This window comes from Sciurus carolinensis, chromosome 3, assembly GCF_902686445.1.
Source record: "Sciurus carolinensis chromosome 3, mSciCar1.2, whole genome shotgun sequence".
Taxonomy (NCBI): domain Eukaryota; kingdom Metazoa; phylum Chordata; class Mammalia; order Rodentia; family Sciuridae; genus Sciurus; species Sciurus carolinensis.
In genome coordinates, this window is record NC_062215.1 from 152,675,098 (window position 1) to 152,701,854 (window position 26,757).

Sequence of the window (26,757 nt, forward strand, 5' to 3'; positions counted from 1 at the left end):
AGGATGCCTCCCTGTGTCCCCAGAAAGCAGACACAGGCGCAGAGGAGAGAAACAAGGCCAGCCCCACCACAAAGGAACCAGAAGCCTTCCAAATGTCAATACACTGCTGCATTTTTCCAAACTTGCTGCTGGAGCGGCCTTTAACATCCCCGACACCCCGCTGTGATCCACCGGCTAAAAACGTCGATTGTTAATTGTCTGACCACTACAGAGCAGCTCGTTTTAATATAGTCATGACATGAATGAGACCCAGGCTCCCCTTTGCCCCTCCCCTGAGGCACCTTGGATCTTGGAGGGAGAGGGGGCACTTAGTTGGCCATGGTACAATAGGGGCTAGTGTTGAGGTCAGCAATAAATAAGGGGTGACATTGTTTTCCCTGCTGGCAACCAGCAAGCCTTCCTTAAGGATTGAAATAACTTACATTTCTGGAGTGAGCAGCTGAGTAATTGAGAAAGAAGACTCTGTTCCTCTTTTCAAGAGAATCCTCCTCTCCCTCCCTCTCTCTCTATTTCTCACACACACACACACACACACACACACTGACACACACACACTTCTCTCCACTCTCTACACCCCAAATCCTCGATAGCTGCTCTTACTCGAATATACAGAACAAGCAGGCTGCACCTCCCTAATTTCTGTCCTAAAGAGGTGCTGGGTCCAGGCCTTGAAACGTGGATGGGGATAGTATGTTTCACCAAGGGCCACTTGAGTAGAAAGAAAAGTATCACTTCATGAGTAGGTGAATTGGGGTCCAAACATTTAAATAACCCATGTGACAGAGGCAGCAAAGAAAGCCTTCTTCTTCTTCATGCTACAATTCTCTTTGACACACAGGCTCTGAAGACTGTTCAAAAAACTTCACCAGCCCTAATGGGACCATCGAATCTCCTGGCTTTCCTGAGAAGTACCCCCACAACTTGGACTGCACCTTTACCATCCTGGCCAAACCCAAGATGGAGATCATCCTGCAGTTCCTGACCTTTGACCTGGAGCATGACCCTTTGCAGGTGGGAGAAGGAGACTGCAAGTATGACTGGCTGGACATCTGGGACGGCATTCCCCATGGTGAGTGACATCACTGTCACAAGGCACTACTCAGTCACTAGGTCTTTGCCTGTGGATGCTCTAGTAATGGTAAAAAGGGAGAACCAAGACTTTAGGGCTCCTTAGAGTTCTTGTGAGCCCCATAATAACTTTCTCTGCTTCTCCTTCACCAAGGATGGTTTGAAAAAAATTACAGATAGGTGGTCTGCTTCTCTGGAGGTGGAGACATTTTCTTTGGAAGAAGATAGGAGCTGGAGTGGGTACTTGGGAAAGGAGGGTAAAACCTATAGGTGATATCGTTTTCCACACCACGTTATCAGGACAGGAAGCAACTCAATGGCCAAACCCTGTGACCAAATAGAACTCTGGAGTCAACTGATTGTGCTTGAATCCTGGTTCTGCTGTGCAACCTTGGCACATTTCTTAACCTATCTGTGTCTCAGCTATGTGAGCTAGCTGCTGTCATCATCATTATTATTACTATAATTTTATTATGACTAAATAATCATAGATGTTGGAAAGGTGCATCACTCAAAGCCAAGAGGAATCTGTCTGCCTCAAGTGAAGGCCAACATAGATCTTGGGTAGAGTCAGTACTGTTATAATTATCCTAAGTATTTTTCAATATGAGGGGACTTGACCAAGCAAGAGCAATTTCAATTCCTGGGAAAAACATGAGATCTAGTTGGGAAGCTAGTTGGGTTTGAGTCTCTGCTCCGTTTCCCAGCAGCGTGAACAAGGAATCCTTCCATGACCTCTGAGACTCAGTTTCTCCTTCTGCAGAGCAGGAGTTGTAATGATACCTTTCTGGCCCATCTCTGGGGCTGTGAGAACTGAATGCAGCCAGCTCAGTGAAAGTCCTTTTTAGCATGTAAGAAAAATATTAGACATTGCTCTTAAAACACCTCTTTGGTTCTTATGCCAAGGGATACAAAGTGATGCTGGATAAAATGGCATTGGACGGTGGGAAGGGAGAATGTGTGGAAAACCGAGTCTGATATTCTCATCTCCTCTGACCTCTCTTTGTCTTGCATATCCAGTCGGCCCCCTGATTGGCAAGTACTGTGGGACCAAAACACCCTCCGAACTCCGCTCGTCGACGGGGATCCTCTCCCTGACCTTTCACACGGACATGGCAGTGGCCAAGGATGGTTTCTCCGCACGCTACTACCTGGTTCACCAGGAGCCACCAGAGAGTGAGTTGGGCAGTTGGGAACTTCTGTGTGTCCTTGCATTAGGGCTGTAAGGGGGGACAGGAAAAGGAATGGACCTCTGAGAGAGAAGGAAATAGGAATCTGCTGGATTTGCTGTGGCTCCTAAGTTCAAGGAATGGGGGCCACATCCTCATGCTAGGCAGATTCAGGAGCAAAGGGTCAATGTTCAAGCCCAGCACAGTGTGCACACCTATAATCCCAACAGCTCAGGAGGCTGAGGCAGGAGGACCGTGAGTTCAAAGCCAGCCTCAGCAAAAGGGAGGTTCTAAGCAACTCAGTGAGACCCTATCTCTAAATAAAAAACAAAATAGGGCTGGGGATGTGACTCAGTGATTAAGTACCCCTGAGTTCAATCCCTGGTACCCCCCCTCATAAAAAGAGAGCCAGTGTTCATCGGGGTGCCAGTTTCTTTAAAGAAAAAAAATAGAGTAGCCAAGAATTAGGGAAAGTTGTAGGACCCTTTTAAGCCCCCATTCCTCATCTGAGTGAAAAAGAGGATTTCTGGGATAATCTACGTAGGATCTAACACTTTTTGAGTTGGGACCATTTTCCTCCTACCCAAAGCCTCAAGGCCATTGTCGCCAAACTCAACTATTTTAAACCTCTCTTTGCATATATGTGTTTCACCATTAAACATCTCTGTCCCTGAGTAGAGATTCCCTGGCTAGACGCAACTGCTTTGCACTTCATACTTCCAAGAAATACAGTTTTTGGAGCTTCTGCTATATGCCAGGCACTGCGCAAAGCCTTGGAAACCATTGCTCTAACCCAGCTCTCGTGGGATTTGCAGTCCAGGCCGTCAGCATCCGGCCCTGGCTCCATCTTCAAATCAGCTGCTCTTGGCCATGTTCTTCAGTGTGTAGCCATTTCCACTTAGAAAACCACACAATCTCTTTGAGGAAGAAAGATGCTCTTTAAGGATGATGAGAGCTACCACAGTGTGGACAGCTCACCACCTATGCGGCTGGGGACACTGCAGTCTGGCCTGTAGAAAAGTCACTGGGTTCAGCTCTGATATTTTGCTTTTGTTTTTTCATCAAAGAGCTCATGAAGATTTTAGGACAAAGAAACAGTATGGCAGATTATAGCAGGTCCTGCAAATGGCTAGTTGAGCCACTGAGCTAAAGAACAGGTTTGATAACTGAAAATGATTTCTGCTTCTTATCAAATACGTGCACACGCAAATATTGGTTGGTGTCCAAAACATCCAGTGGAAGGACAACAATTTAACTGATGGCACAAGGCCAGAGAAAGTGACTTCTGGGTATATTTGCCCAGACAGGTAGTGCATGGACCGTAGTGTGACATGCATGTGCTCCTAGAGAGGGGTCCCACAGACACGCATTTATGCTTTGCAGAATCTGTCTGTGCCAGAACTCATGAGACAGTTGGGTGAGAGAGAAAAATGCAAAAGTGCCTCCTGGCTGTTTATTAATAAAGCAGGCTTCCCACGATGGATTGGCCCACCCAAATTGCCAGAAGTCTATCTCACATTTACCTGTATTGCAGTATTGGTGCATCTGGCATCTGAGAGCATCCGTAGCCCGCAGCAACAACAGTTCTTACGTCTTAGATTGTATTTTTAATTTGTATGATGATTCTTATTTATCCATACCCTAATTTCTTTTAGGTCCAATTTAGTTTCTTTCAGACCCAGAGGGGTTGTCAAGCTCTGTGTCTTGGTATAGTTTGTTTTTAAAATGTGAGTTTTTAATTAGAGTCTTTAAGTGGATCCCTCATCAAAACCTGCAAGGACTTGTCCCTAGAAGGGAGCAGTGTTTTGGAGTCCCCAGGGCTTGAGCTCGGGATGCCTAACTCTGCTCTTGACCATCTCCACTCCCCAGACTTTCAGTGCAATGTCCCTCTGGGAATGGAGTCTGGCCGGATTGCTAATGAACAGATCAGTGCCTCATCCACCTACTCCGATGGGAGGTGGACCCCTCAACAGAGCCGGCTCCATGGTGATGACAATGGCTGGACCCCCAACTTGGATTCCAACAAGGAGTATCTCCAGGTACTTACTCAGATACCAGTGGACATACAACATGTGTGTGTGTCTTGATAGAACGGCAGGGTGGCCCCTTGGCTACAATGAGCAAAGGACACGGACACGAAGAAAATACAGCCTGCTTGAGAACTACATTCATCCATTTATCCAAACCAGGCACAGAAAGCACTGCCAGGCACTATGCTCTGTGCTGGGATAAATAGATGAGTAAGAGGGACCCTGTCCTTGCTCTTGTGGAGATTAATGGGCCTGGGAGAAGTTGTTTGCCCTATCAGTATCCAAGGAACATTCTATAAATGGTTCTAGAGCTTCCTCATTCTTGGCACAGCGGGTATCAGAGACTGGGGTGGGGGGGCATTTTCCTAAGGGCAGGTTTGTTGGGTGCTAACTGAATATGACAACTTCTCCTGATCTTTGCTGTTTGGCAGGAGCCCTGCCAGGAAGGTTTTGCACATAGCTATCAGAAGAACACATGGGGAAATGTCACTATGGGGAATGAAATTCAAGTTGCCCAGATGCTCTGCAGCGTCTTTTCAGACTATTGTTTGCTTTCTTTCTGAGCAAGTCTTGCAGCTCATGTTGAGTGATCCTCCGGCACTGCAGACTGGTCCAGCTCTTATCCCCTGGGAAGAAGTAAACAGGGGAAGAGCAAGCTGCTGGTTCTATACCAGAGCAATGTCTGCTTTTATGACATACACAGACAGCCTTGTGACCCACTGACAAGCCTGTCCTATCTCTGATGCGACACGGTGACCTCTGCTCTAAGAAGGACACTGCAGAGCAGACAGCAGGAAAGGGAGAAGGACCACTTAGAAACTCCAGGGAGCCCACAGAGGTTCTGAGAGCACAACCCAAAGGCCATTTGTCACTGTCTCTCCTCTCTTCCTCTCCAAAAATCCTTTCATCTTACAAAGCTTCTAGAAAGTTTTCCTTTGTGATTGGCAGTCCATTGATTATATTCCTTATTTTGGGGCCTTAATCACATACTTTTCTTACTGTTCTCTACCTGTTACTCATACACATGGACAGCACCACATATTTCTTTGGAAAGTTTCATAATGCTGTGCACATATTAAGAAGCCAGTGATGCTTGTAGAATTTTTACCAGTGTGCACAAGTTACATTTCGTTCACATAGAGACTGCCACTAAGAAACAACATGGCTGACAAAGAAACAACATCTAGCAATTTCTAAATGGGTTTGGCCTTGTGAAAGTGGAGGAACCTCAGAATGTTTACCATCCTCTTTGTAGAGCAAAAGGTCAGGTCTTGATGCATAAGCCTAATTGCTTGGGCAGACTCTGCATGCCCTTTGACCTTTTGGTGACCTGAGCAACTAAGGACACAATGGAGCAAAGGAGTATGGGGAGGAGAGACAGCTACAAGCTGTGACTTTTGCAACCAGTGTATTTTGCAATCCAAGAACATTGGATTGAATTGGACTGGATTGGAGTAGAGTGGATTTAGCCTTTCATTTCTTCTTTAAAATAGCATCTAATTTCACAGTCCAAGGCAGACCATAGTTTAATAAGGAGGGGTCATAATTCTAGATGTTCAACGGTTAGGAGAAACTAAATACCATTCAGTCAGACATGCAAAAAAAGGAAAGAGAAGGAAAAAAAAAAATCAAGCTACATTTTCAAAGTGTCAAGGAGTTGGGTTTAATTATCCAGTGGAAATTGATACTAATTACAAATACGTCTTGTGAATCATAGACCCAGCTTGTGAGTCAAGTATGATATCTTTACAGAAAAATTCAAGTGCTGTCCTGTGTTGGGATTGGTGGTCCCCTGACTCCTCCTCCTGTCTTCCCCAGGTGGACCTACGCTTTCTAACTGTGCTCACAGCCATTGCAACACAGGGAGCAATTTCCAGAGAAACCCAGAATGGCTACTACGTCAAGTCCTACAAGCTAGAGGTCAGCACTAATGGTGAAGACTGGATGGTATACCGGCATGGCAAAAACCACAAGGTAAATCCAGTTCCCTACCTTGAGGACATGCTGGAAGGGTACAGGAGGGAGGGGGCAAGAGGAGCTTCAAGCCCATCCCACACAGGGAGAAGACCTTGTTTAGTGGAGCTCAAATAATTGATGGAGACAAGGAACACGCTGGCCCTGAAAATCTTCTTTCTTATGCTAAAGTGATCGGAAAACACCATTTCTCCGACAGCCTGGCTGCTGTTGCATCTTGCACAGCAGAGAAAGAGAGAGAGAAAGCAAGAGCGCTTGCAGAGTGTACTCTGACTGCAAATGAAGGAGAAAATGCGTTCCCCATCCGTGTCTCCCCACACAGGATTCATTGAGCATTTATGGCCAGAGTCTCTTCCACATGCTGGGTTAACAATCACAAAACCACACGAAACTGCAGTTCAGGAGTTACTGAGGTCTGGAAATGAAAGGGCACAAATCCTGAGAGGGAATCACAGTGTCTCAGAGAAGAAAGAGGACAATAAATAATGAGGAGAAATACAGTTTGTCAGGAATGGGATCTGAACTGGCCATCATGCTTAGCAGCGAGGCATTGAATCCTCTCTGCTGGTGCCTTCAGTGTCTGCGGCTCCTGGACATGTGGTCCCTGGGGACCATGGGGGGCTTTTGTCGTCCACAGGGATACGAGTCTTTCTTGAGACGCATGGCATTCTGGGTCTGCAGCTGGTGATGTGCTGGTCATAGCACATTTGGCATATGGAGGGTTTATTGGAAATAGCTGGTGTGTCATCTGGGTGGGGACGGCGGGTATGTGACCGGAGCACTGGCTGCGGTGGCCACTGCAGACCTTGACTGACTCTCAGGTCAGGAAGGTGAGTGCCATGTCCTGCTGCTCATCCTTCCTGGGAAGGTCATCCAGGGACAGGGAAGGGATTCCTACTCTTCAGTGCTACAGTCCCACCTGGCCTTGGTCTGTTGGGATGTGAATTATCAAAATAAAGCACTGTGGCCAAAGAGCTTTTCCAGAAGGGAATCTCCTCAGCCCTGTCACTGTCCCAAGGAAGTTTGCTCTGCCACTGCTGGTACAAGTGAAAGCCTTGTACCCAGAAAATCCTGAACATTATATAATGTTGGCAGTGTCACTTGGGAAATGCAAGTTTTTAAAAGGAGTAGATTTTTTTTTAAAAAAATTTAAATCGCCATAGTAACATGGCACTATTTGTGGAAAAATCTGTTTCTAGATATCCCCAGGTATCACTCACACTCACCACACCACACGCATACACTCCCCATTTCCCCAGTAAGGAGAGTGAGGTCGTTGGCAATGGAAAGACATCCCCACCGTGACCTGTGTGCCCGGTCTGGTTTCCCCTTGACTTGGTTTCAGGAAGAGTTGCCAGACAACAGTTGGAAATGGCAAGCTGAGTCGGCATTGGGTGCTGGAGGCTCTGGGGCTGAGTCCACTTCTTTTCCACTCTTGCCCTTTCTCTCCACTTGCTATTTCAATAAGAAACATGGAACCCAGAAGCTCAGCTAGTAAGCAAGGGCCAGCAGCTGGGTAGGGGAGGGTCCTGGGGGAGAAGATGGGCTCACCTGACTGTCTCCCTGTCCAGGCTCAATGACTAAGCAGCACTGGCCAGAGGGATACTGTAGCATAAGCTGATTTTAAAAGCACACAGATGGACCGGGATGCTATTTAAAACACCATTTGTAGGAAATCTTCTTTTGGAAATACCTTAGCACTGCACATTTTGAGAGAATGCTGTCCTCCCTGGCTTTATCCCTGGTACTCATTCTGCAGGGAAGATATTCCTGAGAATTGAATTTAGCTTTCTGGTCTTCAGAATCATCTTCCTCAATTTTCATATTGAATACATTCTCTTTTGCCTTCTCTGCCCACCCTTGGCTAAATGTCTTTCCCCAATAGCCAACAAGAAACAGGGTTTTTGTTTTTGTTTTAGAGAATCAGAGTTGCCCAATAAAGGGAGCTGGGACAGAGGAAAAGCCTTTTCTTTCTTCATTAGAAATTCATCCTCCTGGTACTTAGGCAGCGAAATGGAAAGCTGGCCAATTAGGCATTGCCCTGTCCCCAAGCTCTCTCCACACACTGTGCGTGTGGTAGGCAGTCGGCAGGCCTTCTCCATCCTCCCCTGCAAGGGTGCTCTCTGCTGCCCCTTCATTAGTGGATCTCCCCCAGTTATCTGTGTTTCATGTGCAGATTCTGCACTGTTCATGGTGCGTCCATGCAGCAATCCAGGCTGTTGGGGTTGAAATAGTTGAGTAAACTGTGCCAAATAGATTTGTCAAGTCTGCCGCAGTTTGATTTGATGCCATGAGGGGGAGGCGGGGTCAGGAGGGGACCTGGGGGCAGTGTGGGGAGGTTTCCTCCACGCTGGTACTACCACCGAGTTTCTCTTTGTGGCCTTTGGAAGCTGGGCATGGTGCCAAGCTAACTGGTGCTAAGTGGCGGGCTTGAAAGTGAAATTCAGACAGCAGGACCTAAAGAAAAAGCAGAGCAGGAAGGAAGGCAGCAGGCTGCTCAGCTCTGGGGCGAAGGCATTTGCCTTCCCAGCATGCTGATAGGGAAGAGGGGATTGTGACGTTTGGGGCAGAAATTTAGAAACTCAATTTTAATTCCCTGGTCATTGTCAACACCAATGCAGCATATCAAAGGTCAGGGAATTGGGGAAATCAGAGAAAAACAAGATTAGCGAGCACTCAAGGGGGTGGGGGATGGCTGTGCTATTTCCTTGCAAAACATTATTGGCAATTTGGACCCAAGCTGGGTAGGGCAAGGTCTAAGCCTACAGGGGAATGGCTTTCTTCTTGCTGCCAGGAAGTGAGGAAGACTAAGGAACTCTTCTTCAGCCTCCGCAGCCAGTGAGCTGCCTCCTCGTAATTTCTTTCCATCCAACAGGCATTCTTAACGTTGCCTATGAGCAAGGCAACTTCTTGTTGGGGACTATGAGCATCCTCCTGGCAAAACACAGCCCCCTATGCAGGCCACATGCACAGCACATTCCCAAATCCTCATCCAGTGCCACATGTCATAAATATGGAACCTATGATTTTCACATAGGGCGGGCCCTCCTTATGCATATTTATGGTGTAACCACAAAGCGGAGAGCTCATCGGCCTGATGGAACCCATACCCAACCCACGTGCTCCCTGAGATTATACAAATTGCTTCACATACATTTCTTGAGAAACCACAGCAGAAACTACTGCTTTTGGTTTCGCCAACTGTATGAGTAACATCCCAGACGTAGACAGTGTTGTCAATCGAGTAATGGAAGGTTCATGTATGTGTGTGTAATTATAGGCACAGTTATGTACACACATACCAAGAGGGGCGCATGGAGAATAACGGCAGAGCTCAAAGGCATGTGGCCTTAGTCAAGGTCCTGCTCTCCTCTGAGATTCCTGCCCCATGAGTCTGCATTGGAGGGAGAGTCTGTGCCTGAGGAGTGGAGCCATGATTGATATCAGAACAATGGGACAGAGGTCACTGCCCTAACATGTCTAAGCAAAAGCTCTTGTCTTCCATTTTATCTGTGTGGTAAATGTGGGCCTGTCCCTTGTTGACATAGTTCTGGTTACCTTATTCTTAGTCATGGTGTTGCTGGGCTATTCTCAACTATTTGGAAAAAATTGGGGACAACAGAGAAATTCTGTACACCTTGATGACCAGTTTAAGAACTGAAGGATGAAGAGAGGGATAAGGTAAGGCCTAGATCCACCAGCATTCAGAATTACCCCATCATAAGTGGCAGGAATGCATTAAGCTCTTCGTATTAACATACAACGACCTCCAAGAAGCTCAGGCATCCTTCAGGCACTGACTTACTTGCTTCCAAATTTCATAGCCTTTCACCGATTGAATTGAAGCTCTCAGAAACCAACACTTGCCCTAGGGAGAGGGGAATCATGGAGTCCCCATGAAAGGCTTTAATTTGCAGACAGGTGCTTTCTCAACAGTCTGTCGAGCCTTGCTTCTCTTTTTCTACCTGGAGGGGAATCGCTTCCTAGTTGTTCGGTCTAAGGGCTGAGAGGTGCGCATACTCCTGGAGAGACTGGGTTCTAATGGAGGTCTGAAGGCAAGTCATGCTTGCACGGCCTGGCTTAGCATGCTAGGCTCAGCATTTTGGAGTTTGGGCTCCATTACAGTATTAGGAGGATGGAGAGTTGAAAGAAGTTGCTTTATGTTTGATTTGGCTACATCCCGCCAAAACAAATAATCACCCCAACTTCAAACATCCTCTGTCCTATATTTATTTTCTAGATGACAACCAATCATTTTTAAATCAGAGACTTGGAAGGAGAGAGTAGTATCAGAAAACCAGGCCCCCAGTTCAGTTGGCGAAGAGTTAGAAGCACATGGTGTCTACTTTAGATCTTTTCAGATAACGCACTGTATGACCTTGGAAATCTCTCTTCCCAGTTCCCTACCTCAGTGGTGCCGCAGACACTGTTGGAAGGGCACCTGGAGATCTGTAGATGGAAGGCTTTCTGCAGATAGAGTCTATGTATTAGACCCACACAGCTCTTCTGGAGCAGAAGCAAGTTGTCAATTTAAAAAGCAACAGAGCCCCATGGGACATTTATCTGCCTCCTTTAAAATCATAGGCCTGAAAGGGACCATGATAAGTCATCCAGACCTTTCCCTGAATCTAATGGGCCTGCACTTGAGCTGCCCCAGATAAATGTCATCCATCCTAGCTTCTTCATTCTTCTGGTAGGGAAGCAATTTTTCTCCAATTAATAATTTGAGGGTTGATTTGTTTTTACCTCCTGGTGGATGCCTTATTTGCTCTTATTCCTTCTGTGGTAATTGCTTTGCTGTATAAAGACGTGGACAATGTTCCAGACCACAAGCTAGTAAAGAACATGAGCCTTTAGAAGTCATAGGTGCAGCTGCTTCGGCTCACCATGGTTATGTGTGCTCTGAAGAGGGGCGATGCCTTTCCAAGTTCAAGTCCCTCAGTTTATCTGCTCCCTTTCATTATAACTGAGATGAATCCAGTGCCCTAGGTAATTAAATTTGTCCCTTATCCATTTGCCACTGGATGAGCTCAGACCTTTAGCCTCTGCACTTAGGAAACTCAAGGGAAAATTTCATTATACATACGCTCGAACCTTTTCTCTATCATGCTCCTGTGCCTGGCTGCACCCAACTCCCATGGGTGCTGAATTGTCTCCAGGAGCTGAGGCCAGCATCCCTGGCGCTGACGGTCATGATGCTGAATCCCCATGCCCCCAGGCCAAGGCTGTGCACAGAGGCTGCCGGGAAAGAACTCATGAAGGAAGTATGCAGGGGTGCTATGATTTTGCTGGGGCTGAGAACATGCTTTCCTTGACCAACCCCAGAGACTCCTCATCTAGTGCGTCTTCACATTCTTTGCTGTCACCATTCTCTTCTGGGTGGTTTGCTGAGACTCTACCTGGGAAGAAGTATGCTGGTAGCTGAGACACTTGCAACTTCATTCCCTGTGACGGTGGCTTCTTTCTGCCCACTCAGGAGTTAAAGGCTCCTCCTTAGAAAACAAATCTTCAAACGTCAATGTTAGGAGGTTTTCAGGTGTGGAGGGTCTGTCCCGCCCAGGTAGAATGTCTGTGTTTCTCCATCTTTCCCAGATGACGATGGTCATTCCCTGCCAGCTCACTCATCCTTTGACAGGGCTCTCTTCCCCCAGCCCATCTCTGCTCTAGCCCCATGTCCCTGAGCTGCTCTCCTCTCCTGTCCTCCCTGATCTTCCCTGTCTCAAATCCTAAAACCCTAATCCTGTTAGTAGGCTGTGTTCCAGGGCTCAGCGTCTCCATGGGGGTAACATAATCCTGCATTAAATCTATCGGTCCCACAAGGCACGCACAGATGGGGATGCGCACATCCCACCCACCTCCGCCCACCCCCAGGAAGAAACCGCCCCACTCCTCTGTCTCCTCTGTCACGGCAGGAAAACTGCCTGATGACAAAAACAGCCCTAAAGTAAACGGGGAGGAGAGCCGAGGTCATCCTAGTCATAAATGAGCATTTGGTTGTTGGGAGCATCTTAGCCCTTCCCCCATCCCTACCCTCCTGTAGACCTACTCATATATATATATCATGTACACACACACACACACACACACACACACACACACACATCCCTTCTGATTCTGTGTCTGGCTGAATTCCCATATCCACTAGAATGAAGGCAGCTTTAAAAGAAAAAAATTTTTGTAGTCTTTAAGGGGGAGTTTTAAGAGAGAAATGTCAAGACCATGATTTACAAATGGGGCGGGGGCAGAGCCCATTACCTTAACATCATTTTCCCCCAATGCAATGGCGGCCTCCCCGCCTTGCCTGTTTGATGTAACAAATTAATTAAATAGGATGGCATTCATTGATTAGCAATTTATTTTTATGTGTAGACCCATGACTGGTTTAGAGGAAATTTGAGGTGGGGGCGGGGAGGACAGACTCTGGGTCTGGCATCGGGATGAGTTGGTGCAATTGTTTCTGAGACTCATTTTCAAAACATGACAGTGGTTTCCCCAGTCTCTGCCCACTGTTCCCGCCACCCTTCTTTTCTGCCTGCTTTGTTCTCCTCCTCCTTGAATGTCTGTGCCAAGTAGATTGAAAAGGAGAAGTTTGGATGCAATGAAACATTTATTAGTAGAGAGAAATATTTATTTTTTAAAAATGCTAAAGAACATCTCATATACAATTTCTACCTCAGGGCTCCTGCACAGTGTTTTCTTTGAAAAATTTTCTTGCTTTCTTTGCAGCCCCTGGGGCTGGAGGAATTCAGATATTTACAGCAAGACTGAAGTAAACAGTAGGTCACACCATAATAGTAGTAAAGGGACAGGCATGCACAAATGGAATTCCAAAACCCAGCTCAGATTGGATGCAGAGGACGTGAGGAGGGACTGCATCTGTCCACTGAAGAGGCCACCTCACTTAGGAAGGTTAAATAGGCAGGTTAATGCCTGAGACTTCATGGGGCCTCTGCTCCAAGGAGCTCAGAGACTGCCAGAATCTTCTCGTTGGCCTCTGAGGCAAGATTGATGACATGTAGCATCTACACTTTGGGCACCTAGATGCTAATAGCAAAGATGAACAGTATATAGGAAAGGAATTAGGTGAGGCAGAAAAGCCCCCTGCCTAGGACCTCAGGAGGCAGGCAGGGTACCATGTGCACTGTTCTCAGTGGGGCCTAAGCCCCTACATACTGTTCACACAAGATTTAAGGAGGGTGTGAGCAAAGGAGGGGAGGATGCGACTAAAAGTGGGTGAGAAACAGGAAAAGGATGACCTTTTCATCAATTGGTGCTTTCCAGCTAGATGTTTCTTACTTTATATATGACAAACAAATGTTTTTATTTTACATTGTTTGGTATACTCCATATAGTCCCTGTCCTGTGGATGCAGAGGCCTAGTCAGCACATGCTGATTGTCTTTCCTAGGGTTGTAGATAACAATCCAACTGGGATGTTGGAGAGCAGCCGATTTACTTGGCAGATACCCCTCCTCCCCCAGAGGTGCAAATCAGAAAATCCATGAAATGCTGCTGGTTTTCAGACTCTGTCTTACTGAAAATAAAACAAAGGTCTCAAGAATCAATTGGAAAATGTTGGATTATGTTCAGAATTCAGTGAGGCACTGAATGGATTATCCAGACCACTTTGTGCCCTGAATTGTTTTTTCAACTTGGTTTGCAGAGATGCACGTAAAGAAATCTTTATGCCCAAAGTAACTTCTTTTTTTAACAAATACACCTGCACACATATTGAATAATTACAACATAATTAATCCCATCCCCGGAAAGCTAGGGTCACCTTGAAACATACTCCTGGTTGTCCAGCTACGGTAGTAGTATTTTTCTTTAAAATGAATAAAATGTGTATGCTGACATCTCACTTTTAAAACAGATGTTAAAATTTATCACATTGCATTTGATATATGCCTATCTAGACACAATATTTAGGGACTATCTGGGTATAATATATATGGACAATCCACTGATTTTCTCAGCATTATGAACATCTCACTGCAAAGGAATGGCCTGAATATTTTGAGCCTCGTGGTGGGACTTGGGAATCGATGGCTTTCAGAACTTGAACTCTCCAAGTTGTCCAAGGACCCGTTTGTTGGGTGTTGTGCAGGCATTCAAACCAGCTGAAAGTGATGGTACACTGTAGTGTCCATCTGCAGGCCTATTATCATTTTCCTGAAGGAGAAACCAAGGTATCTAAGGTTTATTGATTTTCCTATAGTGATTCAGTGAGTCGGCAGAGAATAGGGAGTGAAACCAATTTCCTGGCATCGTTTCCCATGCACACAACCCCTTACCTTGCGATGCCCAGACTGGAAGCCAAGAATCCATCTCAGGGAATTTGATCAGAAAACATATGAAGGGTGATTCTAAAACCACAGAAGCATTGAGAAAGTCATAAAGATGTATAATATATGATAGCATTTATCAGCTATAAATAGGGGCGCTACAGGGAGAAAAATAGAGACCTTGTAAATCCATTGGGTCAGGAGAAATAGAAACTGCTTAATATTTCATTAAAAATGGATTTTCATAAATTGCACTTTGATATCTTTGGGCAAAAGACAGTAGGTAAGGACTAAGGCGTTGTTATTCATTACTCTTGGTTATTAATAATTTGAACTGTTATTGAACCAACACATCAACAAGGTATATTCTCCCTCTGAATGGGGCACTCACCATGTGTTGTGGGCATTATTTGAAGTGTATTAAAAATCCACAGCACTTGTCCACAAAAATCACTTTGACTCTAAGGGACAACAAGTAACTGAAATGACTTTTCACAGTGGACACCCTTGGAGCAGTTCATGAAAACTCTTGTGAAGAAAGGCTTAGAAACTGGGAGCCAGAAAGGCCATGACAAATCAACTCAAAGCAATCCCCACATTTATCAAAGGAGGCAATTGGGGGCTCCCAAGGAGGTAGAGGTGTTTGCCTATCTTCTGAGCTAACTAGCAACAGAACTTGGCTCCTTGCTTTTGATTCAACAGTGGATTTTGTTTTGTTTTGTCCACTCTGCCACACTCAGAGGGAGAGGTGTATAGAAATTTCAAGGAAAATGGTAGGCACTGGGGATATAGCTCAGTGGTAGAGTACCTGCTGAGCATGCACGAGGCCCTGGGTTCAATCCCCAATACTAAAAATACACACACACACACACACACACACACACACACACACACGAACACACACACAGTGCTCTTTCAGCAAAGGACCTGGAGCATAGGGAACATATACAAGTACAAGGTCAAGAACAAACAAGAGACCAATAAGGAACCAGACTCACAAACATGAAGAGTAATTTGAAGCCAAGTTGAAAAGAACCTTCATTTGACTACAGGGGCAGGAGAAGAGAGAGCAAAAGAAAAGCAGAATGAAGTTCCATGCAAGCCACAGGCAGACAGCCTAAAGATCAACCGTGTGCTTGCCTCCTTCCTGACTGGTGTCACTGTGGGTGGAGATCGAGGGGCTTCACCCAGAATCTGGGCCCCATGCATCCATGGGAATGCTAGCCCCTCCCCAGCGGGTGTACCCCCATGCTCACACGCAGCCACATTGGCACCCACACCACTTTCCCAAAGATGGTCCGGCTACACAATCATTCCCTTACCAAGGGAGAAAAAGAAACGTTTCTTGGTATTATCTGCCAAGGCTGAGGAATGACGGGGTCAGATAAGATAAAATTGGATATTAAAAACACATAAGACATGCTGTGTTTCTAAACCCTACCAGCATGGTGTGTATGCTGTGGATTAGTGGCTATGTGCAAGTTCAAATCCACTCAGCTCTCCAATGATATATTCACATGACAAATAAAGCTGTTTCCCCCACATGAACTCCTTAGCATCTCCTGCTGGAGGCCTCAAGCCTGTCACCATCCTTGTCCACAGGGAGCATCCAGAGGTGGCCCCCCCGCTGTTCACAGCGCCAGTCTGAAATCAGCAAAGCACTGCATTTGCTTCTTTCTTGCCAAAGCAAAACAAAACAAACAAAAAGCCTCTGTCTCATGCTGAATTCTGGGAGAACTGATTCATCTCTTTTCTTTGGAATCAGTTCCTCCATCCCTTTCCTCAAATCTGGGAACCCTTTGTCAGCATGAAGTCAGCAAGAAACAAGAATGGGGAGGCCAGGACTTTCCTGAGTGCTGTGGCTCCTCTCGCTTTGTTCCTTCTCTGAGATTAGGATTGCAGAGGGTCAGGGACCTCTCCCCACAGGCCTTCTCCCAGGTGTGCTGCTCCAGCCCTTTTCCCTCTATTTCCTTGACCCTTCTCCCTTCCTGGCCACCTTCTCTCTCCTCCTAATCCTTAGTCACTGTACAGGAAGCAGCAAACTTGAACCTGGGTAAGAGGAATGGTCACCAATTCTTCCTCTGTGCTCCCTTTTGTCATCAAGACAGCAGAGCGGGGAACTGCCAGCCTTAGGATCCAGGGTGGGAGAGCTCCCCAGGGAGCAGAAGGAGCGGCAAGCTGGGTGGGCTGAGCAGGAACCCCTCAGATTTGCTGGACTTAGCACCAGGAACAATAGTTTAAACAGAAGTGGGCTGATGCACTTCTTTATTTTTCTGGAGTAAGCCACTTCCTTTCATTTGGTTGCAAATATACCATCATGGTCTATTATTAAATGGTCTATTATTAAACTTTTTACCTTAGCAAACGGGAAATGTAGAGGAGTCAAGGTTGCCAAATAGTGGGGTTCACAGGACATGGAAAAGAAAGGACTATGTTGATAACTGTCTGCAACTGTCTGTGCTTTCCTTTGCTATTACTCTAAACCATTCTATGATGGGATTATAAACTCACACTGGGGTCATATCACTGGACAATGATTCTACTTCCATTTAGCCCATGATTAAATGTTCCATGACTCCTAGCCACTAGCATAAATACTGCAAATTTATTTAAAAACATCAAAGTTAACTTAAGAAACCATTAACTTAAAAACTTTGCATCTAGACAAGCATCTCTGAGCCTCAGTTTCCTCATCAACAAAGTGGAGATCCTAATACTTGCCTCCTGGAGTGTTGTAGACCCAACTGGGTTTGCACAGTGTCTGACTCAAAAGCATTCAAATATACCAATTTCCCATTCCTCTGTTCCAGCCCTGTCTGTGCTCCAAATACCTAGCATGTCCTGGCCATCATAAGCTGAAGCATCTAGTTTCCCTACACAGGAGAAGGTGCTTGTTGAGGCAGAGTTGGCCATAAGTAGATTTACAGGGTCCCTTGGTTGTTATAGTTGTGACAGTCATGATTTAGAAATGATGTTTGGTTGGCTGGTTTTTCCCTCCTCCCTTATCCAGGGAAACCAAAAGAAACTCACATATACTTGCTCCAATTACTTTTTTTTTTTTTAAATGGAGAGCACAAAAAAAGCATAAGGTCCATATGGCAGTTATTGATTTGGGCCATCTGGAAAGCCAGGACTTGCGTCTACCATGTTGGATCAGAAACTACTCCAAAAAGCCTTTCCTCCCATAAGAGATATATTGGTCAGCTGGGGACAGGGATGGATTTCATGGCAGGCGGGGAATAGAGTGAGAGGAAGCTGGAGCAGGACTCTGAGGGACCACCTGCAACCGTGACCTACAACAAAGACCAGAGAGAAGCAAGAAAGTATTGACTGACCCAGGGGCATTGGTGGTAGGCTCGGCCCCCTCGCCCATTCATTCACTCATGGAGTGAGAAAGTGTCTAAGTAACCATCAAAAAATGTGAAACACTTTATAATTACAAAATTCCCTGCAAATATTTCTATATGCCTGCACCAGGAGGAAGAGGGATTGTCAAGTTCAAGCTAGAGAGTGAGGTGACATGTCCACTCCTTTTTAATAGATAACTCTGATTTTTTCTTTCTTAGCTTCTGAAGTATTTTCTTTGTCAAGATCTTTCCTCTGCTTACTTTCAACCCAGAGGCAAAATTTTCCTTCCCTCCAAACATTTTTGTGAAGACCATTTATTATTTTCAAGTTGGAGCAGTATGAGAAATTAATTTTTTTTTCATGGTGTTTCTAAAATAAATCCAAAACAAGAAACCCCAATGATTCTTTTAGACTTGAGGGAAATAAAATTCAACAGAACTTTCTGACCCTCTTCAAAGCCTGCTTTAGGGGCTATACTACCAACTAGGGTTTCAGGAACTTCCTTTTGCGTCTTCTGTCACAGGTGTTCCAAGCCAACAATGATGCAACCGAGGTGGTTTTGAACAAGCTCCACATGCCTCTGCTAACGAGGTTCGTCAGGATCCGTCCACAGACCTGGCACTCGGGCATCGCGCTCAGACTGGAGCTCTTTGGCTGCCGGGTCACAGGTGAGAGGATCTTATCCTTTTCTTGTGCTCTCTATTACTGACCACATCCTGGGTTCTGTTCCCTGTTTCAGAAATTGAATTTACCACATGAATGTCCTGGAGGATGGGCATAAGGACTCAAGTCCTACCAGGCTATCTTTTCATTCATTCACTCGTCCAATGTATTTTTCTTAAGCATCTACTATTTCTACTAGCTAAAATTCATTGAAAGCTAACTAGAACCAGGTTTCATTCTCACCTAAAGTATATTATCTTTTATCATCCTTATGAGAATTCTGTGAGGTAGATATTTTTATTGTTATCACTTTACAGATGAGAAAACCAATAGTTAAAGAGCTTGATCACCCAGCCAGTAAATAGTAGAGCCAGGGTTTGACTCTAGGCAATTTGAGTCTAAAACCTCTGCTCTCAAATAGTGTTCTGTGCTGCCTCAAGCTGGGGCCACGAGCTACACACAGCACTGTGGACATATTGTAAGTACAACAGACCCAGTTCTGTGTGGCTATTGTGGACAAGTTGGGCAGAGATTAATAAGTGAATAAACCCATGAATAGATATAAAATTAAAACTATGATAAATTTTGGAAACAGGAGCTCAAGGGATTTGACCCAGCCCAGGGGTCCTAGGAGGACTTCCTTAAGGAGTTGATGATTAAGGTCAGAGGGCAGAAGGCAGCAGGCATTACCTGGTGAAGAAGGGAGGGTAGGTATACCTGGCACAGGTCACAGCTTGCTCAGTGGCAAGAAGAAACAAAAGAGAAAATGGGGTGGGGGTTGTATATGAAGGAAAAAACAGGCGCTCACATGGGCTAAAACCCCAGAAGTACCAAATGGAAAGGACCAGAGTGGTATCTAGATATCTTTGGGAAGCTGATACAGTGGTCTGGGTAAAACATATAGTGGCAAGACTAGTGCCAGCTATCTGTGGACAGTCCCATCCCCTTCGTCCTGTGGACTCCACCCAGAACAGGCAAGCTGCCTCTTTGACCTGAAAGGGTCTTCGGTGTATATCCGCCCACCTGCCTGGCCCCTAGTCATTCCAGATCTGACAGGGAGTGTTCCATGGTGTGGCCCTGTGTGGGGCTTCTGGTTTCAACTCCTTGCATTAGTACAGCCTCTGCATCATTCATATCCCTTCCTTGTACATTATCTGGCCCACCTTCCTAACAGCCCTAGGAGGTGAGTGGGGCAGGTGCTGATGCAGAAACCAAGGCTCAAAGAGACCAACAGCTTGACCCAAACCACCCAACGACAGGCGGCAGAGCTGGTTCCTGTGCCCACATTTTCTCAATGCAAATTCTCTGGTCTTATCACCTTTACAGAGAGGCCTAGCATCCCTCTTCTGGGAGCCGATCATCTTGATCCCACACAGAGGGCTGTTTTCTGACCTTTCTGTATGGTGCTCCAGGCCAGCAAAGGTTAACTAGCAAGGATTTAATGAAGACTCCCTGGAAGATTGAAAAGAGCGAACCAGTGAATTTGGAGAAGGGAAGCAACCTGGCTCAGTTTTGCAAAAGTTTAATATATACTTGCTGTTGCCCTACCCAATACCAGGACTCATATCTTTCCCACTCATTCTTTCACTCCACAAAGGCTGCGTGTGAGGCCCCACGCTGGGTCTGGCAGGTAGAGAAGTGAAGAAAACAAATGAGCTCTGTGGCCTCATGGAACTTCGGGGCTAGTAGACAAGATAGAAAATAAATGCATGCATATGTCATTATAAGCGAAGATGTACATAAGGGGAAAAACAGGATGTTCTGAGAAGGAATGACTGAGAGGACTTAATTCACTGTGGATTCAAAGTTTGGGGACAACCTTTCTGAGAATGTGACACTTACGCATTGGGCAAGTAAAGGTTATCCAGTGATGACTGAGGGGAAGAGCTCTGGCACAGTGGGAACAGCATGTGGGAAGGCCCCAGGCAGTACAGATCTTTCATAACACACGTGGAAGTAAAGACCTGATACTGACCCCAGGAAGGTTTCCATGTAGTCAGCAAAGCGTTCACCTAGGAAGGAATTCAATGCTTTGCTGAGCTCCCCTGTGCTCACGGTGCTTGAGAGGGTCAGAAGGGACTGGTGGCGTGGACAGGATGCACAGACAGGCACTCTGAGAGGCCTGGATCAAAGTCATAAATACAAACAGTTTCCAACCATCAGAGACTTAAATACACAGGCACTGACCTAAGGGCCGCCACGTGGTGATGAACAGAATCCTGGTAACAACCACCTAGGAGTAGGTGCAACTTTTAGCTCTCCTTTCAATCTGGGGAAACTGAAGCAACAGAACAATTAAAAAATTATCCAAGGACATCTGGTTAGTAGGTAGCAGAGTGAGCATGAACCCAGGCAGTGTGACTCCAAGTTCAGGCTTTGAAACACAGGGCTATAGGACCTCGAAATGCAGAGAAATCAGTGCTGACCCAAAGTATTTGACAGTGGGCTTCTTTTGCAGCTCCCTCCTAACAGGGGGGTGATCTCCAGTCTGTGCATGTCAGTCATGACCTCCGTTTTCTCTCCGCAGACGCCCCCTGCTCCAACATGCTGGGGATGCTCTCAGGCCTCATCGCAGACTCCCAGATCTCGGCCTCCTCCACCCGGGAGTACCTCTGGAGCCCCAGCGCTGCCCGCCTGGTCAGCAGCCGCTCGGGCTGGTTCCCTCGAATCCCTCAGGCGCAGCCAGGTGAGGAGTGGCTTCAGGTGGACCTGGGAGCACCCAAGACAGTGAAAGGCATCATCATCCAGGGAGCCCGTGGAGGAGACAGCATCACCGCGGTGGAAGCCAGGGCATTTGTGCGCAAGTTCAAAGTCTCCTACAGCCTAAACGGCAAGGACTGGGAATACGTCCAGGACCCCAGAACTCAGCAGCCAAAGGTAGGCTGTCCTGGGAGGACTCTGTAGCCTTACCCCAAACAGGGAGGCTAAGTGGTGTGCAAGGAGTTGGGAGTGCTGATTTCTCATCCGAGAGTCGTCATCAAACCCCTGCAATCCAATGACCCAAATATTAATTGAGAGACTACTTTGTCCCAGGCACGGTGCATATTATCTTATTTAGAGTCTCTTAACTCCATAGCCTCTCCACAAGGACAATTTTTGTTGCTCCCATTTTAGAGATAATGAAACTGAGGCTTTGTCTCATAACTAGGGCCACACAGTCTACCTGTGGCCAAGCCACAATTCAGAAACTAAAAGTCTGACTCAAATCCAAATGCCTAACCCTACTTACACTGCTTGTTTATAAAGTTCAACACCCTCACACCCTCTGTCAGATGAAGTTTCCTTGAAATTGGCCAGACACCCCAAGAGGATGTGGTTTCTGGAGGCCAAACTATAGAAACTAGGAGTTTACTTCCAAAAATAACTGTTTTTTAAAATGTTGCTGCTCCCCTTTGTATTTCCCTAGTCTTAACTGCTTAGATCTTTCCTGCCTCTCATATTGAGGCAAGGAAGAATACAGAGAAACTTACTCCAGGCCAGAAGTTCAGGCCAGATAGCCCACCCTGCCATCAGAGAGGTGAAGGCGGGGAGAGAACATCATGCCTCTGTCCCTGTTCAGATTCGTCTCCTGCTCTGATCCTCCTTTCTAAGTTATCCCTCATTTTCCTCAGAAGAGCAGGACCCTAAAAAACAAAGTCATATTACATGTCTCTTGGTCTGCTGCCTTTGCGAAGAAAATGTTTCCATTCTGAATGCAGAGGCCAGGCCTGGTCTGGAGGTTTTGCAATGCTGGTATAAGCTCCCAACTCACAATTTCCGAGGTTTGGAAAGACTCCGGGTTTGGTAACTAGAGCCTTCAGTGGATGGAGAGGTTGAACCACAGGCTTCCCCATGGAGAACTGACCCTGGCTCTTCTTGTAAAAGGAGGTGATCTTGGCCGGGTCAGAGCCTGGCCTCCCTGAGACAGTGCCCCACTTTGGGAATTTCGAACCTAGAGCACCCTGCAGCAAGAATGACCCAGCAGTACTCCTAGGGGCCACCCTGCTCCTCCCCACCCCAACATCTACCCTTCCCCTAGAGGAGTGACTCCAAGGTAGCTCTGGGTTGGGACCCCACCCAACCTCAACCAGGGCGGCCGAGCGCCATTACTTTCTTGCATCAGAGTGCTAGGTGAGGTTGATAGAATTATCTCTGCTAAACAAAGGTTTGGGCAGTGTGTGACCAGAGGACACTGGAGTAGTCATTTTGCCCTCGGGTTCTCAGTGAACTGCTGGTCAGCAGAGACTTGCTAAGTCTAGACTTCTATGCATTAGAGGAAGAAGCATTACTTTTCCAATAAACTAAGGAATTCAGAGTGGTCAGTATAGGCAGGGCTGTCTTTTCTCTTTGACCAAGTTCAGCTTCAAACACAAGAATAAAACCCTATTCTTTCCCAAGTCCTCAGTGTCCAGCCCAGGAAAAAAGACATAACCTGACAATTGCCACTTTTCTCTGCTCCTTATTTTTTGTATTAATGGATCCCTAATCACCTCATAAATGAGGAAGAACCTTGGTCTGAAAATGAAGTTCCCATAAGTCATCATGTCCCAGGGACCAACCTTGAACTGCCTTCTGGGTTGATTGTGGTCGGGAGAGGGTAAGGGGGAAGAGGTCGCACACAGGAAGGTCTGATGGCTTGTCTCCCTGCAGCTGTTTGAAGGGAACATGCACTATGACACCCCTGACATCCGAAGGTTTGACCCCGTTCCGGCGCAGTATGTGAGGGTGTACCCAGAGAGGTGGTCTCCGGCAGGCATTGGGATGCGGCTGGAGGTGCTGGGTTGTGACTGGACAGGTAAGGCTCTTTTCCTCCATGGCCGCACTCATGTGGCCCTGTGACCCTGGCAACCCAGAATGCCTTGGAAGGGGATGGTGGGGGCAGCCATCCTTGGTAAAGCTCTATGAGCTGAGAACCCTGCCCCCCAACCCCTGCCATGTACTCAGACCACCTCTGGATTGGGACGGTTTCCCAGGGGATGTGTTTCGCCTTTTTAAGGGATCACTTCAGTTCTCCACCCCAAGTCCCGCAAAAACAAGTCATAACCACACACCTCCCACCCAAATTCAATTAGACCCTGACTCTTCAGGCCAGGGGGCTGTGGCTGTTGACTTAGGGCAGAAAAAATACCCTCATGATAATAAAGTAATCGGTTTGTGTCTGAATCTGGCCTCCAGATGTTGGTGGCTAAGAGACTGCATCTTCATTTCAGAGCCACATCTGTAAAAGGCATTTATTTGCTCAGGAGGGACCTGGTTGCAGGGCAGCCTATGGGAACAGGACTTCTTCCCAGTGCACAGCCTGAGTCTTGCTCATTCCTGTCCCTGTCGGGCAGCATAGGCTCGGGCACTGCCTCTAATTCTCCCTCCGAGGGTGCGGCCGCAGAGCTCACCCACCCTTCCTCATTTCCAAGTCAGGCTCTACCCTTCTGAGTCAGGTCCCACCTCCCCTGCAGGCACTGGCCCTCCTCCCTCTGCAGAGCTGGCACTAGACCTCACCTGGAGCTCACTCACTGTCTGCCACAATGAACTCGCAGGAGCCATCTGGGGCTCAGGGCCCAACCCCATGCAGGCAGGAGCAGCTAGCAGGCTGAGCTGTCCTGCCCCTCCCCACCAGGGCCCCAGGTATCCCCATTTTCCTGTCTGTGCCCTGCCTGACACCAGCTCTCCCAGCAGGATGGCATGAAGGATTAATAAGGGCATGTCAGAGAAGTGCTTTTGGCTCCCAGGGAGAAAAGTGCTGCCTGCATCCCTGCTACAAGGGCACAGAGGAGCCCCGCTGAGGCGTACCCAAGTTAGCCTCTCTCACCTCTGAATTGCAGGCAGCCCCAACAAATACATCCTAGTAGAGAAACTCTTACTTCCCCTTACGTAAGGACGAAGCCCAGGTTTTCTGCAGCCTGCTCCACCTGCCGTCTCACAGGTGTTGAAAATCCCACCTCCAGCACAAACTGGCTTCATTTACTGCCGCCTTAAAATCAGGAGTCACTGCTGTGGAGGATCCAGGAGCTTCCAGGCTCGTGGCTTCCAAATGTGTTTGACCATGATCCACAATTTAAAATAAATCTCTATCACAGCCCTCCTCACATACAAGCGTGCACATCCACGTGTGCACGTGGGGTAGAGTGTGTGGTTGAGTGCTTGGACTCCAAAGATAGAGTGCCAATGTCAAGTCCTTCCCCTCTGCCATCTCTGACTGCATGGCTTTGGACAAGTGACTTAGTCTCTCAGCTGGCAAACAGGGATTCAATAGTCTCTCTATACCCCCAGAATTGTTCTGTGGATTATATAAAATCAAGCATATAAAGTGCTTAGATTGCTATCTGGCACCCAGCAAAGCTGCCATAGGTAAATGTAACTGAAGCAGAAGTTTCCAAAGCAGTGCTATCCTTACTAGGTGAATGCACTGTGAACTGTTATAGCTCAGATTTTAAAAATGCTGGTCGTGACCCATTAAATTGATTCTACAACCTACCGAAGAGTGTGACCCATGGTTTGAAAAAAAAAAAAGAAATCACAGAGATAGACCAAGCCCCCTTTTACTGACAGGGAAACTGAGCCCCAAAGAAAGGAAGCCCTTTGGCAGAGGTCACTCAAGTAGCTGGGGGGCCAACTCACACTTCCCTCTAGTCCCTTGTCCTTCTGAACCTGGTCTCAGTCTGGCCCTGCTTTCTGACCAGCTGGGCAGTTGCTAATGACCTCTTCCCCTGATTGTCCTCCCAACCCCAACCTGCCCCAAATTGCCCTAGTGATGGTGAGCAACAGGTTTCCCATTTCAAAGCCCTGCCTGGCCCTCAGAAGATCAGAGTTGAGGCGTGTTACCCTGTGCTCAGCCTCCTTCCCTTTGAAGTCTCTGACATCTGGCTTCAATTTGGGGGAACGCTGCCGTTTGATGGGCAGTTACCTAGGAGTACCCAGTACAAACACGGTAGGCACCAAGGGAGACCAGTGTGATTTCTTCACTTGCTCACTGGCCCCCTGAATTGAAGTTTATCTCCACCAATCAGCTGACCCATTTTGCTACCTAACATTTTTAGAAACTGTTCTCCTTGAGTCACGTCGTGGCTTTTTCTTTTTCTTTTTTTTTTTAGACTTTTCCAATTTCCATCCGTTTCAGCAACTCACTCTTGGTTCATTTCTTCCTTCCTCCCCCAAAAGGATAACAGAAAAAATAATGGGCCGGGTTGAGCTGCTGAAGCCAAATAATTTGACAGGGCTGCTTCACCTGTTAGTGTGTTTGTTTGTGCTTCCAAATGTTTACTCCTGGCCTTGCCACCCATAGCTGGCTTTACAATTGAGTTTGAGATTCTATGACACAGTGACAAATTTGAACTTACAAATTAGGACGCTTCGAGGTTATTTGCTATTTACTTTGAGCAAGAGGCAGACAAGGCAAAGGGACGTCTGAAAGGTTATGTGCGTAGTATTTAATAGCAGAAAGGTGGGAAGTCGACCGTGAAAAAGCTATTCAGCGTATTTAGCAATTTCCTTCAGCTCCTGGCTTTATTAAATGGTATCCTGAAGAGTGCCTGACAAAGGCGCCTAATCACCTACAATAGTGCAAAGGAGCATGTATAGAAATGGGAGGAACAGTTTATTGGCTTCTTTGGAGCATCTTGTTGGAGGGCAGCCCTGAGATGAAAACGCCGCCCCACAACACTTCAGCTTGAGCACCAGTTCCAGAACTTTTTCCACCCCACCCAGGGCCTGACTCAGAACTCCATTCATTCCCCAAATGGTTGCTGAATGAATGACTGGCATGAGCAAATAAACAAGCAAATGAATGGAGGAATGAATCACCTAGAGCCCAGGTCAAAACCAACTGCCTGCAGCCAGGTCAGGCTCCACCCCTTATTATAGCATTTTTAATAAGTTGCCAACATTTACAAGCCTGGAGATTTTACATGGGCATTTTTGACTTTCTGTTATGGGGTGGCACTGGGGTTTGAGACACCTGGTCACACTGGGTCACCTCCTCTCTAGGCTTCAATCTGCTGGAGTCAGTCATGGAGGGCCCTTTTCCACCTGGCATGCAAGATCCCCATGGCCATCACCACCACCCCTTATTCTCTTGCCATCTCCAGTCTGTTTCCCACATTGACAGTGGCTACTTGAATCCAGGAAGCACTTGAATTTGCCACACCCTGACCCAAGGGCCCAGCCAAAATTACTTTTACCAACTAGAGTCTGAGTTTCTTGATGTCCATATTCCCATCCTTCCGGTTTTATGAACACATCGGATCAC

At 46.8% G+C, this 26,757-nt stretch overlaps 1 protein-coding gene across 4 annotated transcripts in view; it reads left to right on the forward strand.

Annotated features, from left to right (window-relative positions):
* The window catches only part of Nrp2 (neuropilin 2), a 114,268-nt gene that overhangs the window by 38,982 nt on the left and 48,529 nt on the right, over positions 1-26,757 (forward strand). For all 4 annotated transcript variants that reach the window (XM_047543957.1, XM_047543959.1, XM_047543960.1 and 1 more), the window contains exons 4-10: positions 839-1,069; positions 2,089-2,244; positions 4,107-4,276; positions 6,086-6,241; positions 18,397-18,541; positions 21,064-21,413; positions 23,166-23,310. In XM_047543957.1, coding sequence (XP_047399913.1) covers positions 839-1,069; positions 2,089-2,244; positions 4,107-4,276; positions 6,086-6,241; positions 18,397-18,541; positions 21,064-21,413; positions 23,166-23,310 — 1,353 coding nt within the window. The remainder of the gene's footprint in view (positions 1-838; positions 1,070-2,088; positions 2,245-4,106; positions 4,277-6,085; positions 6,242-18,396; positions 18,542-21,063; positions 21,414-23,165; positions 23,311-26,757) is intronic.